Below are 19325 nucleotides of genomic sequence, written 5' to 3'. Positions count from 1 at the left end.
TTACACTTTAGTACACATCCTCACCCACCTGCCGGGGCATGCTGTGCTCCCTCCTACACACCTCACATTCCCACTTGGATGGTATCTGTTCTGTTTCTCCCTCCCACAGGTCCAATATTGTCATTCTCTTGCCCTCCTTCTTATAAAAACCAGTCTCAGGAAAGAAAGCCAGAAGGAATGGTGGTTTCAAACTGCTAGGCGTTTTGTGTTAGTTCTCATTTTACCAATGGAAGAAACCAAGTCTCAGACGATGAAGTGAAGTGCCCAAAAGTCAACAGCTCATTAGTAGGAAAGCTCCCAAAATTTTATGGATCATCTCATTTACACGAAGGTATATTGATTGATCTGCTCTCTGACAAAGGCATGTTCTAGCAGAAGCCATAGCCTTGGGCCAAAGGAATGGATGGAGAAAGTGAAAAGGGAGGAACAGCAGGCCAGGGGATGATGCTATTATTTTAGCATTAGGGCAGCTTTTGGGATGTTTGATTTTGCCTAACCGGCTCCCTTGTCTATTTCAGTAGTTCTCAACAGGGGGTGATTTTGCCTTCCAAGGGCATGTTTGGTAATCTCTGGTGACATTTTTGGTTGCCACAACTAGGGGGAAGGTGCTACTGGCATCCAGGAAGTACATGCCAGGAAAGCTGCTCAACAGCCTACAGTGCACAGGACAGCACCTGACCCCAGTATATGACCCACAAGGTCAACAGTTTAAGAACTCTGGTTTACTCTGAAAGGAGGGGAAGAGAGAAGAGAATGTTACCAAAAGTTGGCTCTGGAGTGGTGTTCCAAGTACAGCTGTTCATCAGAAAAGGGGGCCAGGTGGATGTCGCCGAACGTCGGGAACATCATTCCTATTGAGCAGAAGACAAGAGACTCAAAGTTGACTCCTACTGCCTTCTTACTTGAAGACCTGCCACTTGACCTGTTCCATTCTTTCATTCCATATCAGTTATTACATGGCAGGCTAAAACGTAAACTTGCCTCAAAGCAATGATAAGAAAATTAGGCAGAAGATTAGAGGGAATATAAAAAAGAATGTCAAAGCAAGTCACAAAGCTACATTATAATAAAAATTTAGAATCCTAGGTGAGGCATTTAACCTGGCATATTGGCTTTCTCAGCTACTGGTTGTTGTTTTTTTAAACATCTTTATTGGAGTATGATATTTTTTTTAATTTATTTTATTTTTGGCTGTGTTGGGTCTTCATTGCTGTGCGTGGGCTTTCTCTAGTTGCGGTGAGCAGGGGCTACTCTTTGTTGCGGTGCACAGGCTTCTCATTGCAGTGGCTTCTCTTGTTGAGGAGCACAGGCTCTAGGCACGTGGGCTCAGTAGTTGTGGCACGTGGGCTCAGTAGTTGTGGCACGTGGACTCAGTAGTTGCGGTGCACGGGCCCAGCTGCTCCGCAGCATGTGGAATCTTCCCGGACCAGGGCTTGAACCTGTGTCCCCTGCATTGGCAGGCAGAGTCCCAATCACTGTGCCACCAGGGAAGTCCCTGGAGTATAACTGCTTTACAATGGTGTGTTAGTTTCTGCTGTATAACAAAGTGAATCAGCTATATGTATACATATATCCCCATATCCCCTCCCTCTTGCGCCTCCCTCCCACTCTCCCTAACCCACCCCTCTAGGTAGTCACAAAGCACCGAGGTGATCTCCCTGTGCTATGTAGCTGCTTCCCATCGCAGCTACTAGTTTTTTTCCTTTCTGTATGTCTGGTGCTTGGAATTCTGGGCACTTATTTTATTTATTTATTTTTTCTTTTATTTATTGTAAAAACAACTTAGCTTTGAAAACAATCAACATTTCATCATCCTATCACATTATTATTTTCATTCTTAGACTTTGTTGATGTATAATCATATTGACTATTTATCTTTTTAAGTGCTGTTACAATCTATGCTTATATGCAGGCTCACCATCCTCCAAGCTGGGAAGCCCGCAGCACTTGTGTTTTGTCCCTGACATTTGCAGTCACTGGGGGAAAAGGCAGATAACTTAGCAGGCAAACAAACACTTAGGCTGGCAGATCTGAAGTTGGGCCCTTCTGGGAAGGCAGATGTGGCGATCAGCATTATTATTCTCATCATCTAAAAAACTACAGATCTTTCATCATCATCATCATCATTCTAATAATAATACCTAAAATTTCTTGTTTATGTTAACTCTGCCTTGAACCTTTTTATGGGCTTTCCATGTATTAATTCATTTAATCTTCATAATAATATAAAGTAGATTCTATTATTATATCCATTTAATAAATGAGAAAACTAAGGAACAGGGAAATTTACATGATTCAGCCATAACCACAGAGCTAATAAGCAGAAGGAAAAAACCCAGGGGTGAAATCTCTTCCAATAGTCAATGGTCTCATACTTTAACTATGCTCCCCTTGATGTCTGTTAAAATAGAACAGATCATTTTAATGACGGTATTTTCAGACGTGGTCAGAGAAAAACCACAACTGTAACATCATTCATAATTCTCCATATAAATCTCAAGCACTATTGTTAAAACAATAATGACTGCTTGGTGGTTTTTCAATTTCAAGATACAAGGATATTAAACAACTTTGGAAAAGTCATATGTATCATTATTTGTGTGAACTTGGGAAGTTTCAGAGGAGGATGTTCTGAGCCCAAGCCTAACAGGAATAGCAAAGATATTAGATACAATGGAGGCGAGGAAATCATCAAAGGTAAAATACAAGAAAAATTCCAAGAGTAGAAGAAAATGAGTCTTCTGATTTAACATACCCACTAAATTTCCAGCACAAGAATTTTAAAAGTTTCACGCTAAGACAACAAGAAATGAAAAAAAATACTAAAAGCATCCAGAGGGAAAAACTATGTCATTTTAAAACTTCAGGAGTCAGAATGGCATTCGACTTCTCAATAGCAACATTGGGTACCAGATGCCAAAAAAAGATGCCTTAAAAATACTGAGTAAAAATTGTTTTCAAGTTAAAATTCTCTACCTAACAAAATGATAATACGAGGACTCAATAAACAGTAACTTCTCAACCACCCTTTCTCCAGAAGCTATTAGAAAATATTCTTTGCTGAAATGAATGGTATAAACCAAGAAAAGGGAAGACAAAAGAATATGATGGGAAGTCAAAGTGGGGTAGCCACACAATAGGACTAGGGAGCTACCAGTTCATGTGTGGTCGAGGAGGACAGAGCATTACAGGAGAATTCCACAAAATAAATATTTATAGGCAATCTGTCAGACCTGTTAAAGGAGGGAAAAAATTAGTCATGAGTATACAGAAAACTAAACTAATGAAAAAACAAGGCAATTTACTCCAGGAAAAACAAAAGATTTCATGAAAAAAAAATATAATTATATGCACCTACTATACCACCTGACTCAGCACTGAACAGTATTTACATTGTCATAATAATGTAAACATCGATTATTGATTTAAACAAGTAATAATCTAGGTCTATATTTCCTTATATTAAAAAAAATTCTGAAATCCGAAAAGCTCTGCAAAGCAACAGATTTTTGTAAGTTTGCAGCATCATTTGATGGCAAAACCTGACCTGAACTGACATGAGTTTATAGTCTTTATTTATCCTACTTGGTATCCATGTTCATGTTTTGTTGCAGAAATACTATGTGTTTCATTATGGAGGGCTGCCTCAGATCCCACTGGAGGTGTTAAATAACACATGGTATATGACTCTATGACCCTTCTAAAGTCCTCCAGATTTTGAATTCTGAAACATATCTGGCCCCAAGGGTTTGGATAAGGGATTGAGGACCTGTATAAATACATTTAGAGGATGGGGGGATGCCTCAAGAAGGGAAGGAGCTGCTATGTAGGAAAGCTAACTTCTCAAGCAGAGAGTGACAAGAATAGCAATATGATAATTTTACATAGAAATATGTAGGTAAATAATAGAAGCAACAGAGAACAGAGTTGAAAGGAAAAGCCTTCGGGGAGCAGTCTCTGGATAGGAAGAGGTGTGGCAGAGGATGACTATTTTTCATTGTAAGCCTTTCTATTGTCATGTGATGTTGTAAGCTATGTCTTATTTTGAAAGAAAATAAAAATAATTAGGAAAAAAATCAATCATCCTTCCCCCAGGAATGCACAGGGTAGAGAGCTGATAAAATCAGTATTCATTTCTACTTGTCTAGTTAAAGATACATAGCCAAATATAAAATTTCATAACCATTTCAGATATCTGGGGAAAAAGGATGCCCAGATATTAAGTCTAAATATTCAGCTTAGAGGGCAGCTCAACAGATGCATGTTAATTAACTTTGTTTAAAGTCTCATCATTCAAAAGCACCTAACCATTTGAGAAAAATCCAGAAAAAAAATACAAATATTCTTTCTGGGAGGCATTGAGGAGGAAATCCAAGCTACGTTGCTTTCATCTCCCATAGTTCAATTTTATCACACGAACACAAGGCCTCCAAGATCATCCTGGGCTGACTTATAATGGGAATGCTAATGGAGTTCTTGACGTTAGGTATACTTTGCCCAAGTTTATTTCTGCATGAGTTTTTTTTTAAAATGCCTATTTCTAAATCCCTAAATTTTGAAACATGCAGGAAATTACAGACAAACTTAAAGCTTTACTTATGCATATAGACCGGGTAACCTGGTGAGTAGGAGTTGTAGTTTATTCTCTGTTTTGCCTTCATTGGGTATGACTAGGCAGCCACAACAATAGTACTTTAAAGTAAGTAAAACCGGTAAGGAGCTGCAATTCTCATCAGAGAGGCAACTGTTAAAACTGGCCAGTTACCTTCTAACCCTTAACTGAAAAAAATGTGCTGTTGGAACATGTCCACTCTCTCTGGTGAACAGTGGAAAGTTAGTGTGTGTGCAAGGAGCTGTGAGTGTGGGTTTCACGGTCAGACAGATCTAGGGTCAAACCCCTGCTCTGTCACTTATTAGAGGTGTGTCCTTGCCACGTTGCTTTCCCTCATCGTGCTTCAGTTTTCTCTTCATAAGTGCGGATTGTAATACTGTCTCCCACTAAGCCAGGTCTCAATCTTGGCCCTACTGACATTTTGGGCTGGATAACCCTTTGATGTGTGTGAGAGGGCTGTCCTGTACACTGAAAGATGTTTAGCAAGTCCCTGGCCCTTCTCCCTAGGTGCGGGTAGCACCACCTCTGCCAGCTGTGACAACTCAAAAATGTCTTCAGACATCACCAAATGTCCCCTGGGAAAGGAGTATAAAATCACCAAGAACCTCTGCACTAACCCTCCAAATAAACTGAAAACTTTCATTATTCACACTTCATAAGGTCTTCATAAAATATTTATGCAAATTGCTTAGTACACACAGACACTCATTAAGCACAAAGAGAATACCGGACTTTATATTATTATCTCGATTATATGTAGTGACCACAGGGAAAGAGACATACAGTAGGAAGAGAATATGTTAGAAAGAAGAAATGGACACCAGAGAGTTTCTCACATTACAGAAGGTCAACACTTGAAAGGGCTTTAGAGATTACTTTTAAAAATACAGATGGGGAAGCCACGGTCAAAAGGTCAAGTGTTAGGCCAAGTTAGCTAAGGAAAACAGTGATTGAACTAGGACAGAAATACATGACTCGGAACTGGTCTCCTTTACCATACTGAATACCATGCAGCCACTGCCATCAATGTCTTTTGAAGACTAGCTCATTTATTATGGGAGAATAGGATGAGAAAAATCAAAGCACTGGTTTAATAGAAATGCTCTCTCCTCCTTTCTGTAAAGGACTGAATATGGGGGAATTAAGACGGAATATTTTACAGAAAAGTTAGCCTACTTTCTAAGCCAGGAATTGGCCAACTCACCATTTGCTTTCAGCCATTTTTTGGAATGAAGGTAACTTTCCAACATCCTTTCATTGAACAGCATGTATCCCATTGGTTCTGAAATGATCACATCTACAGCCTCAGGAAGTGAGATTTCTTCAATTTTCCCTGGCAAAACAATGATCTTGTCTGAAAGGTGGTTACTTTTCACTAGCATCTGTAAAAGATAGAGTACCAGTACTACTGTTATACAGAATATTATAAAAATTAAGTTTTATAGGTTAGGGGTTGGCAGGGTGATAGGGATTGAGAGGGAAGTGACCTATTTGCTTCTATAAATACCATAAAAACATTTTTCTTACTGCACAAACATTTCATGTTTACTATGGATAAATTAGAAGATACAGATATGGAACAAATAAAAACACCTATAATCAATACCACAGGGCTTCCCTGGTGGCGCAGTGATTGAGAATCCGCCTGCCGATGCAGGGGACACGGGTTCGTGCCCCGGTCCAGGAAGATCCCACACGCCGTGGAGCGGCTGGGCCCGTGAGCCATGGCCACTGAGCCTGCGCGTCTGGAGCCTGTGCTCCGCAACGGGGGAGGCCACAACAGTGAGAGGCCCGCATACCACACACAAAAAAATAATAAATAAATAAATAAATAAATAAATAAAAAATCAATACCACACACAAATAATAACAATTAATAGTTTGATGTAGACCCTTCCGGGCTCTTTATACAAACATACACTTACATATGCATGTGTGTAAGTATGTGTGGTCCATGTATGTGTGTGTATATATGCACATGTACTTCGGGGGGGTTATTAATAGTTTCAGCTTATTTCCTACTTTTCAACTGGCAATAAAGATACCCAAAAGCTCTGTAAAACAATCTTGCATAACTTAACAATCCTGATCCTTATTAAATCATCCCTTGATCTTTTGATTCCAAAAATAAATAATACCATGTTCATTAGCCTTTTATTTATTTATTTATTTATTTTTTGCGGTATGCAGGCCTCTCACTGTTGTGGCCTCTCCCGCTGCGGAGCACAGGCTCCGAACGCGCAGGCCCAGTGGCCATGGCTCACGGGCCCAGCCGCTCCGCGGCATGTGGGATCTTCCCGGACCGGGGCACGAACCCGTGTCCCCTGCATCGGCAGGCGGACTTTCAACCACTGCGCCACCAGGGAAGCCCAAGCCTTTTTTTAGAAGTACATTTTACAGTTATCTATTCTTTTTTCTTTGATGTCCTCTGTATTCTATTTAATAACTTTGAACTCCCTTAAAAGAGGGACCTTGAGGGCTTCCCTGGTGGCGCAGTGTTTGAGAATCTGCCTGCCAGTGCAGATGACACAGGTTCGAGCCCTGGTCTGGGAAGGTCCCACATGCCGCGGAGCAGCTAGGCCCATGAGCCACAACTACTGAGCCTGCGCGTCTGGAGCCTGTGCTCCACAACAAGGGAGGCCGCGACAGTGAGAGGCCCGCGCACCGTGATGAAGCGTGGCCCCCGCTCGCCGCAACTAGAGAAAGCCCTCGCACAGAAACGAAGACCCAACACAGCCAAAAATAAATAAATAAAAATTTTAAAAAAGAGGGACCTTGAAGAGAAATATAATTATTATATTTCTAATATATTTCTTCTTAATGCCAAATATGACAAGGTGGTTGTATTATTACACATGTCTTTCTGCTGCCTGAAAAAATATTTCCTAATAAACATCTTATATGCACCAGCACAAATATATATAGCACATCCCTTTTCAAGTTGTGGTTTCCTGAGACTCTTAGATCTTTGCTCACTGTATTTATATGTAGTCAGAGGCCCTCCATTTTGAATTTTTGGAACTTGACCCTTTCCTCACCCTAAATGCAGTATACCAAGAATTTGTCATGATTCAGTTGCATTTTCTCAATTTCTGATCACTTCTTCCCAAAGCTAGGGTATGTTTCACCTTGAATTCCATCCTCTAGGGTGTTTCTCACCAACGTTACACTGAAAGTTTGTTAAATGTCTTTTCCACTTATACTTTCCTTAAAAGAAATCAAGTAATCTCTGATCTAAGGAAAAACAATGAAGAAAACTATTTGTACATGTTATCCACTGTCAACATTTACCCATGCACAAGGACTTGTGGAATTCTATTCTATCAACATTCTACACATGGATGTCAAGTTCAGGGGTCTGTGGACACGAGGCCTAAAGGGTAAAACTTGTCTCTGTACATTCTCTTCTCAGGAGAGCCCTTCACCTGCATAGCTGTAAACATGGCTCCACTGTGGATGGCTGTCCATACTACAGCTTTAGGTTTCTCCTCTCACCTGAGCGGTGGCCATTACCCGGACATTTCTACCAACCTGCTCTGTTATCTCTTCAACCTCAACAAGTAAAGAGCCAACCTCAGCTTCTTCTTGAAAACTAACCATTTCTCTAAATTTCTTTAAAATCTCTATATAATCTTGTATTTCCCTGATTCCATTTTGGTTACTAATGCCATAATCCTCAATATCCTGGAGGCATACATAGTTGCTTCCCATGGACAATTAGTTACTATCTTTTCTTATTTCTACTTTTCAGATATGTCTCATTTCCACCTTTTCCTTTCTGCATCAACTTGTCCAGTTCTTAACAGCTTCAAATCTGAAATTTAAAAATAGCATTTATATAACGAAAATAATAATAGCAGTGTCTACTTCACAGGCCTGCTTGAGGCTAAAACAAGATAAAGCATATTAATGGTCATGTAACTATTAAATTAGTATTGTCATATTATTGTTATTAAAGAAAAGTGTTCACTGAAAAAGAGAAATGTAGATGAGCAAAAGAATGAAAATAAAAATAACTGTATTCCCATCATCTGGGCGTAGGCAGGGTGTATTTCCAGCAGTCTTTTGAGTGTATCTCTATTTATAAAAAGATGTACTTCTGGGGCTTCCCTGGTGGTGCAGTGGTTAGGAATCCACCTGCCGATGCAGGGGAAACAGGTTTGAGCCCTGGTCCGGGAAGATCCCACATGCCGCAGAGCAACTAAGCCCGTGCACTATAGCTACTGAGCCTGCGTGCCACAACTACTGAAGCCCGCACACCTAGAGCCCGTGCTCCACAACAAGTGAAGCCACCGCAATGAGAAGCCCGCGCACTGCAACAAAGAGTAGCCCCCGCTCACCACAACTAGAGAAAGTCTGCTCACAGCAACGAAGATCCAATGCAGACAAAAATAAAATAAATTTATTTTAAAAAATGTACTATTTGAAGTAATATTTCATAACCTTTTGTTTCATGTAATATGTTTTAGAACCAGTTTTCTGAATATTTTTTGAATCATGGCATACATAAAAAAATTAGTCACTTTTATGACACACTAGTGTGAATAGGAAAGACTGCCTGCAGTTTGAGACATCTGAGCTGGGGGTTCGGGCCACACAAAACCCTGACCAACTCCCAAGAGGACAAAGGGCATCAAAACTTACTACCTGGCACGCTTTTCGGGAAGCTCTGTTTTAGACATCTTTCCATGAATTGCTCTAGAATATAATTTTTATTGGCTGTATAGTATTTCATAGCATACCTTGATTCATTTAACCAACCCCAAGTTACCGCACATTCAGATTACATCAAATGTTTCATTATTACAACAGTGTATCGACAAATAACAATGCAATTCAATCTGGTGACATACTTCTCACAACTTTTTTCAAAGTTAAAGGGTCTGGAACTTTTAAGGGTCTCTGGTTCACACTGTTCCACTGCCTAATGGAAAGGTGATTCCATTTCTAAATTTCAAGCCCTTCCTAAATTCTGCTTACAGGGTATGAGGGTGTCCACACAACCTCAATGTATAAAAAAACTGCCTCATCTGCCTGAACCATGATGTTGCAAGGGACATTTTTCTGGCTAAATCTTGCTGGAGGGACCAATAAGATAGGATGATCAAGTGTGTGTGATATCTACTCTACATGGAGACTTTACAGAGAATAATTGTAGACTCTTGAACCCTCATGAAGATCAGAGATCTAATATCGTTTCAGAGAGAGGATGATATAAGCTGTCAGAAGGGAAATTTGAGGTTCACAGGAAAGAATCTGAGTCTCACTATTCTCACTGGTAAAGAAGGACATACCACATACATACAGGCCACTGCATCTTGCAACTTCATTTATTTTTTAACCAAATTCAAAGAACACTAGATCAAGAGTCTGAAGATACAGATCCTAATCCCACCTTAACCATCGAAGAGCTGCGTGTCCTTGGGGAAGTCACTTAAACTCTCTTAATTTTATTCCTCTTGCAAAACTGGAATTTAAAACTGAGTTGTTTTAAAGTTCCTTCTAGTTCTAACATTTCATAATTAGAAAAAAAAGCAAAATTTCTGCAAAGTATATTCCAGGAGTCCATGAACATAGGGAGTTTCATGATCAAATAATATTGGAACTTCTTTATAATATATATCCTTCTTACAAATTCACAGCGTCTATTAGCATATTAATGGATTTGAGAAATTCTGCAGAAAACTGTTTGGTTTGGCTAAATCAGACATCCAAACTTACTTGAATACTTTGCAGTTTTTTTCTTGAATGTTTATCTCCCACAGATCAATCTTGAAGAAACAATAAAAATACTTATTTGATAATCCTATGTTTGAATACAATTCCTCGACAGAGATATTTGAGAACAGGACATAAACTCAACCAATAATATCTCTAAGACACAAGAGCAGCTAATTCCAGATGTGAGACACACTCTATTCTTTGAGTCAGTCTTGCTGCCTTCCTTGCTCTTTGGTTTACAACAGATAGTTTTATGTTAGCCAGTCACTTCAGATCCCATTCTTCCAAAATTGAAGTTCAGCAGAACTATCCTTTCTAGAGTAATATATAACCAATATCCAGGAAGAGAATTTATTACACTTAAATCATATATAACCATTTTAGAAAACCATTTGGCATTATTCAGTTAGATGAAGATTTCTATAACTTAGAAATATCACTCCCTTTATAAATATAGATTCTAGAGAAATTTTTGAACATGTGTATAAGATAACCTGTACTTAAACTTTATAATATTGGTTATTATAAAATAAAAATTTAAAATAAACTGGAATTAACTATTCACAGGGAAATGAATGAATAAATGGTATTATATCTAGGGGTTTCCCTGGTGGCACAGTGGTTAAGAATCAGCCTGTCAATACAGCGGACACGGGTTCGAGCCCTGGTCCGGGAAGATCCCACATGCCATGGAGCAACTAAGCCCGTGAGCCACAACTACTGAGCCTGCGCTCTAGAGCCCGCAAGCCACAACTACTGAGCCTGCGTGCCACAACTACTGAAGCCCGCATGCCTAGAGCCCATGCTCCGCAACAAGAGAAGCCATCGCAATGAGAAGCCCACTTGCCACAATTCAAGATAGCCTGCATGCAGCAACAAAGACCCAACACAGTCAAAAATAAATAAATAAAACACATAAATTTATAAAAAATAATGGTGTTATCTCTGTACTATGAATACGATTGAACAGTGAGAAAAAACTACAGGTATTTGTGTTAACATAAATTAATTTCACAAGCAGAATTTTCAGGAAGAAAAGAAACAGGTTGCTGAAGAATATATAGTAGGATTCCTTTTATTTAAAAGGTCAAATGTATTCAAAAGTAAACTGTATTAACTAGGATATACTACATTATTTTTTAAAACTCTTTTATGCTAAGATGTTGGTACTTTGGGGAGTGAAGAGAGGGCATGAAATTTGGGAGAAGCATATAGGAATTTTAATACATGGTTATATTATTCTAGCTGTTACACTGGGTTGTGGGCATATATGTGGTTTTTATATTTATATTCACCTTTATTTTTGGATGCAAAAAGTATTTTATAATAGGAAATTTAAAGTTATACTTTTAATAGAAAAGTTTGAGGTAATCATAATAAATGCAGATTTAAAAAGACAAACTGATTTCTGCAATCAGATAGAAGCTAACAGATACAGAAGACAGATTAAAACAAAGCAGCATAAAGGTAATTAATGTCTCTGAAGAATGGAAAAAAATCACTCAAAGGTATATTAAAATAAAATTCCCCTGAAGTAAAAAAAAATGGAATCTGTTAACAGCAAAAACACATAGTGGTCATAAGAAAATCTCATACAGTAATAGCAACATGTAACTATATTCTGCTTAAGATTTTAAATTTAAAGAAAAAAGAATTAATTCCTTGGGTACCCTGCAGAAAAAAAAAAAAATCACCTTAAAAGTGAAAGAAGGGCTTCCCTGGTAGCGCAGTGGTTGAGAGTCCGCCTGTCGATGCAGGGGACACGGGTTCGTGCCCAGGTCCGGGAGGATCCCACATGCCGCGGAGCGGCTGGGCCCATGAGCCATGGCCGCTGAGCCTGCGCATCCGGGGCCTGTGCTCCGCAGCGGGAGAGGCCACAACGGTGAGAGGCCCGCGTACCGCAAAAAAAAAAAAAAAAAAAAGTGAAAGAAAATCAGGCTGGCATTAGACTGCTCTATAGTCATATTCATTTTAAAAAGACAACGGGACAACATCTACAAAATTTAGAAGAAAAGAAAATTGTGACCAAAAGAAGACTAAATCCAGAGGAGGTACTCTTCATATTTTCAACATGAAAGAAATCAGGATAGCATACATAAGCCCTTCCTCAAAAACTGCTCTGCCAAAAAGAAAAAATAAATTCATATAATTAAGATATGAATTAAATAAAGAATTTGGTAATAAAGAAGCTATATTAAAAAACTAATGGTTTGATCATGGCAGAGAATAGCGTTCGCTCCAGGTGTGATCTAATTTGCATTGTTTTCCAAGGCCTCCTAGGGTAGACCGCAGGGCTCTGTGGGACTAATGTTGAGTCCTGGATGGTCAGAATTTTGGGTGGGTTCAGAGGTCACCCTGAGATGAGGACAGTTGTGAGAACCACCAGTGATTTTGGAGCTGCATGAGAGTGGAAGTCGTGTAGTCCAGGCAAGTGATTTTTAGGACCCAGGCAGAGTTCCTGGATAACTCAAGTGGAAACACCTTTCATTGCTCACCAGTCTTCATTGCTACTGCAACAGAAACCCTCCCATGGACAAGGAGAGGTGGTGGAGTTAACATGTGGTTGACAGAGTTCTAGTGAAAAGGAGATTCAGATTTTTATGTGAAGCCAATTTCTATTAAAACTTAACTGAGCTGTATAGTTGGTATGCACTGAAATGAACATACCTAAAATGTACAGTTTGGTAAGTTTTCATATTTGTAAAGCCACGGATCCATTATCATAATAACAAACATCCAACACCAATATCTACCTTCTGACATGTCTCCCAGGACTCCCAGGCAATTACAATTGATTTACTTTTTTCTCCACTCAATTAGTGTTTTCTAGACTGTTAATATCATTGGCATCTTAATGCTTACTTTTGTATTTGTCTTTTTCTTTCATGATGCATAATTATTTTGAGAATCATTTAAGTTGCAGGTATGAATAGTTCATTTTCTTCCTGAAAAATAACAAAAGGGGTTTTCTGGTTTGTTTGCGGTTTGGCCACCACAAATAAGCTTACTATGAACATGTGCATAAAATTCTTCATATGAATATATGGTTTCATATTCTAAATTGAATGACTGTACCCTTAAGCATTCCCGTCAACAGTATGGAAGCATTCCAGTTCCCCTACAGTCCTCACCAGTACTTGATTAGTATGGTCAGTAGTTAAAATGTTGCCTGTTGCCTGTGTAGTGGTATCTCACTATAGTCTGACTGCATTTCCCTAATGATTCATAATGTTGAACATTTTTATTGTGTTCATTTGCCAGGTGTATGTCTTCTTTGATAAAATGCCTGTTCTTTTATTTATTAACTGAGAAGACAAAAGAAATGTGTTGGAACTTCACTTTTCTTCAGTGACTTTGCTGGGTGTAATAAATGTTTCTGCTATTCACACACACAAAAGACGAATGGTTTGAAATGAATCCATTTAATTACAGAACAAACACTAAACAGTTACATGAACTTTGGTTATATTTCAATGAGAATTACATTACACCTTGACAATATACCAATAAAAATAATATATAACTAACGAAAGGTAGAGGAAGAAGGAGGATGCATGAGAGTGCTGGTGACTTCATTTCTTTCATAGGAAGGAGTGAATTTTTATCATGAGGTTAAAAAAATACTTGGTTCCATAGAGAAAGATATTTATATGATCGTTATACTTAGTATGCTTTTTGGTGGGGGGTAAATTTTCTGAAGCAACCTATAAACAAAGCATTAAAGACTTAGTGAAGTACATATTTTAAATCTTGACAATCTAGAAATAATATAACCAAAGAAAATTGGGAGCTACACTAGCAGAGGAAAGTTCTTCCACTATTACACTGAGGGTCAGCAGTGCGTGCAAAGTAGATAGTTCAGGAAATAGAAATATGAGTATTATGGACATAAAGTTACCATGGTAATCAGCTAAAGAAATTAAATAATGGACGTTCAGAGTAGTTTCACACTGGGAAATGTGATCAGGCATGAGTGGAGTAAGTGCAAGATGATTACTTTTTATTTTAGACTCTCCTATACAGTTTGATTCCCCTTCCTCATGTTCAAGTATTACTTTAATTTTAAAAAGTCAGTGAGCAGTCCCCCAAACAACAGAATACCTAAACTGTTCTCTCCTTTCAACCCTGCTCCTTAGTGGGCATTCCGAATACCTGCTTAACTATTTTAAAAAGTCATATTAACCTTACTGTTAAAAAATTCATTGGTTTTAGTTTACTTAAACAGAATATGTATGCTAAAGTTCTTTACTAACTTGCTGTTCTGACCCCATCATTTTAGAACTCAGGAAACTGAGTCCTGGGGAGGTCAGTGTCCAAGCCCAGAACATGCTACAAGGCAATGGCAGACTTGGGGGAAAGTGATTATATCTATCAATGTGTTTGAACAAGTTTAGTTTGTAACTGTTATCAGAGCTGGTAGCATTATGGGTTGGCTGCTCTCTGAGAAGGTTCTGAAGAGGAAGTACCTGGTCACTGTCCCTCTCCCTTTTCCTCTCCCTCCGTCAGCGTGCAGCTGCCTCCTGCCTGTAATCAAGGTGAACACTGAGCATCCCATATGACCCCTCTTGGGCTACTGGTGTGTCATTAATAGTGTGCAGAAACCAGGGCCTTCTGGAATCTGCAGCCACGAAAGAGTAAATGGGCCCCCGGAGGAACCAGTGAGAGCTGTTGAGTACAAAATACCTTTGCAAACAAGAGCTAGCTGGCAGGGCAAAGAGGACAACACACAGAGTGAGAAAGACAGAGTGACAGATGCAGAAGGAGAGGCAAAGAGAGGGACGTTTTCTTGTTTCTCTTTGGGGTGACTTACGGGCAGAGTTTGAGGAGTCCATAAGTTTCTTTGTACGGAGTGATTACACACCCCTTTATCGCTGCAGAATCCACCAAAGGTGGCAGAAGGAAGTAATGTGAAGCCTTCATGAGGGAAATGCTGCCAATCCTATAGTTTGGCTGCTAACAACAACAAAAACATTCTGGCAACTTTAATACTCATAGTTGTTTCCCTCTGATTATGTTCCAGAATGCTCAATGACTGGGGAATAAGAACATCAAGAAGGCAGACAAGCTGTCTAGACTTGGAAAGGATGCGTCGACTAAGTTATAAAATAAGCACTAAGAAATATGTAATGTCTGTAAAAGCAACTCAGAGTTGTATATACGTGTGTGTGTGGGGGGGGGGGGTCTGAACCTTTGCACATCCTATTAGCCAGGTAATTTGCCCTCCATTGGAAGGTTAAGTTGTCCCCTGTAGACCGTAAGTATCTGACGGCAGGGGCCATGTCTACTTTGCTTGTCCAGTGGAGTGTCTGGAACGTCGAAGGCATCTAATAAGTATTCGTTAATTACCTCACTAAAGGTGATATGGCAGCCCTTGGAAATTCAGCTTCCATCTTAGTTTGAAAAGATGATTCTGTGCCCTTCCCTTGCTCTTTACTTCTCTAGTAGCAGATAAATGGAGGGTTAAGTAGGTAAAAGGAATTTGGGGGATATTCTTTATGTCTCTCTAAATGCTGGCATATTTGGCAACAGAGAGAGGACAATTTAGCTGTTTCAGGAAAGTTTTTAAATTATGATTTTTTTTTTTTTTTTTGTGGTACGCGGGCCTCTCCCGCTTGCGGAGCACAGGCTCCGGACGCGCAGGCTCAGCGGCCATGGCTCACGGGCCCAGCCGCTCGGCGGCATGTGGGATCTTCCCGGACCGGGGCTCGAACCCGTGCCCCCTGCATCGGCAGGCGGACTCTCAACCACTGCGCCACCAGGGAAGGCCATAAATTATGATATTTTAAAATGGACAAAAAGGTTACTGCATGTCCTGTGGTGCGTACCCTCTCAGGGCATCTAGGCCTTTCAGAGTCTTAGAGCTATTTTTCAACTCTGTAAGCAAAACTAATGATGATGCAAGTAATTCTTGTCCTTAGAAATGGAAAGGAATTCTATCTGGTAGAATGCAAATGATTATCACCCTACAGATAGACCAGTCTTGCACCTATTTGTAAATTCTTTCCAGCATTCCTCATTGCCTATATATGTGGTTCTTTGACTTCTCCTTTGAACAGGTTTAATATCGTACCCATTTAACCTATTAATGAGTTAAATAAAATAGTTGTCACATTAATTTAATATTTATATGCAGTCATGACTTTACATTAAAAATTATATTTTAGCATTTTAATATACCATTTTCACTTTAGTGCTAGGACTTATTCTGTCACCTCTTCATGACTTTTTTCCTCTTCCCTTTTCCTTTTCTTACAGGTGTAATGTACAACACATTAGTTAAGAGTACTTGCTTTGGAGATAATTGACCTGACTTCAAATCTCTGCTCCTCTATCTCCCAGTAATCTTGGTTAAATAATCTCAAGCCTCGGTTTCCATGTATGTAGAACAGGAATAATATCAGCACCTACTTTATGGGTTGCTCTGAGACAATGAGATAATGCATGAAAAGTGATTATACATGGCTTGGCAAATAGCAAGTGCACCATAGATGCTAGCTATTAACCCTCTTTTTTTGCCCTGTGGTGGGTGAAACCAGGCTTTCAGCGATCAGTGTATAGTAGGAATGGGAGTGTGGAAGTAGGCAGGTGGTCAAGTCACCAGGCAGCAATTCTCCTTGACCATAAGTTTCCCTTTCTATGCTTTCCCCAGAAAGCCCCAAGTAATTTATACTTTGTGTGGCAATTGCTAGTTGCCTATCCAAATCCATTCTTGCCTTTCACCTTATTAATAAAATGCCTATATTACTGTGGACAACAATGTACCAGCTGAAATACTATATTTCCCAGCCTGTCTTGCAGTGAAGTGTGGCTAATGCCCAAGTTCTGGCCTCTGAGATGAGAGCATGAATTTGTTGGGAGGGACTTCCTGGGAGGTTCCTTGAAAGAGGGAGGAAAAGCTAGGGAAAGACATTTTTGAGTCTTCCCTTTATCCATCCTATTGGCTAGAACATGGATTTGTTGGCTGAAGCTCCAGCAGCCATCTTGGACATTGAGGTGACTTTTAAGAGATAAGCCATGTACCAGGCTAGTGCAGCAGAAAGATGCAAGAAGCCTGGGGTTCTACAAATTTTGTGGAGCTGCCACACTGCCTTAGGTTCCCTCAATCAGACTTCCTTTGCATGTGACAGAAAAGCTCCTGTGTGTTTAAGTCAGTGTTAATTTGGGGTTTGTGTTAGTTACATGGAGATGAACTGATAAATACTGGGTGTCTTGTTCAGCCCAAGGGGCCTCTTAACCGTGTGAATCATAACAGAACCATGTAGTTTGAGAACTCAGATCAATTTCTACCCTTTTGTTTTTAGCTGAGTTACTTGTGGGCTCCAAGGGAGCACACAGTAGTAGAGGACTTGTGTGGATGGGTGAAGAGTCTCCTCTTCTGTCTGTGCTTCCCCTTATACAAATGAGTCATTTCTCCAGTGAGGCATTTTTTTCCATCCATAAGCAATCTTCGGGGCTGTGAGTCTCCGGTGCAATTATGGTCATTAGAGAAATGTTAAATATCAGCATATGAATACAAAAATTAAATTTTGATTTGCCTCCTCTAGGCAGATATAGCAACAGTATTTAGTTGTATGATTATATAACTATGGTTATGGTTAGGTTATATAATTATATATTTATATGATTACATTTTGGTGGCTTTGCTTTTAGTAGAATCAATGATAATGTTAGACGCTTACCTATCACAAAGCGTGTCCCATTTATTTTCTCATATCTATTCCATAACACTGTGAGTGAGGTGTTAATGTTATTTCTACTTTACAGATACGAAAACTGAAATTCAATATGATTAATTCTATCAAGGCTACTCCTGTTTCGCTGTACCAACTGGTCGCTAAAGGAACTCTTGACTGAACTGAGATTTTTTAATAGCAAAAGTCATTTAAAAGTATACAACAAAGAGCATTTGAAGTTAGAGCTTTCAGTATATAAAAATGACCGACAAATTATATTCTTCATTCTGCTGATTTGGAAGTTATAAAAGCAATACCAGTAAACTGGCTATTGGTCAAAACAATGTGAGGAGCCTTGTTGAAAAAAATTATGCATCTATAAAATAATTCTGACAAAGCAACATTTTAACAATTTAAATATGAAGGAAGTGGGATTATTTGGATTGCATTTTCCACCAAATATGTGAGTATAAAAACTGTCTCAGGTGTTACCAAATTTCAAATGTTTCATCTTCTCAAATGTGAAATTCAGCTAATTAGCCCATCCTTGGCTTGAGAGCAATTAGTGACTTGAGAATATCTAGCGGCGCGATCTCCAGGTAGCTCTACAGAGCTCTGAAGACAGCAGATGAGTAGATGGGATTGTTCCTCCAGGGTGAGGGAGGATAAAACGCCTATGTCACAAAGATGTAGCCGAGGCATCCTGAATTTTCTCTTCTCCAGGTCCCTTTTAAGAACACCCAGTCTAAAAAAACTGCCTGTGAAAGAACCACATTTCTAAAAGTTCATGCAAGCAGTATTATGAATAGGTGGAAGTATGTGTAACAACCACAAACAGATCTAAAGAAGTGTTAGCTTGGGCAGAACTCCGTTACGGAGTGACAATAACTAGGGGCTTATAGAATAAACATACGGACGCAGTAGGGCTCTAATAAGAAACTAGGTCTGAATCAAACACATTTACTCTACTCTTAAAACTCACAGACTCTTAGCATCTGGCTCTTGATATGTGTTCTTCCTCCTTCCCCACACCACTTCCCTTCTTACAGGGATGGTTCAGTAAGACTGGACGTTTCAGAACTTCTTCCACATCTGAAGCACTCTGGCTTCGGAGAAATATCCAGCCACAGAGCACCTTCCTTCCAAGATGATCCCAAACCACACACTGTCCCAGTTAAGCTTGCCAAAGAAAATTCACCCCCAGGCAGTTAGTGCCTTAACTGACTTGTTATCTCCCAGAAATGTTTCAGCAAGATCTTATTAAAAAGTGACCTGGTGAAGTATTTCTGGAAGACCCTTCACCTGTTTCTGCAGGTTAT

At 39.4% G+C, this 19325-nt stretch overlaps 1 protein-coding gene across 1 annotated transcript in view; it reads right to left on the bottom strand.

The window, feature by feature from the left end:
- LOC131761291 (histone-arginine methyltransferase CARM1-like) overlaps positions 1-19325 on the bottom strand; it is a 261079-nt gene that overhangs the window by 42923 nt on the left and 198831 nt on the right. The window contains exons 6-7 of the mRNA XM_059071901.2: positions 5817-5994; positions 761-851 (exon numbers count right to left, since the gene is read on the bottom strand). Of these exons, the coding sequence (XP_058927884.1) occupies positions 761-851; positions 5817-5994 (269 nt within the window). The remainder of the gene's footprint in view (positions 1-760; positions 852-5816; positions 5995-19325) is intronic.

The sequence above is a fragment of the Kogia breviceps genome, chromosome 8, assembly GCF_026419965.1.
Source record: "Kogia breviceps isolate mKogBre1 chromosome 8, mKogBre1 haplotype 1, whole genome shotgun sequence".
NCBI classification, from domain to species: domain Eukaryota; kingdom Metazoa; phylum Chordata; class Mammalia; order Artiodactyla; family Physeteridae; genus Kogia; species Kogia breviceps.
This window is presented reverse-complemented; position numbering and strand designations above follow the sequence as displayed.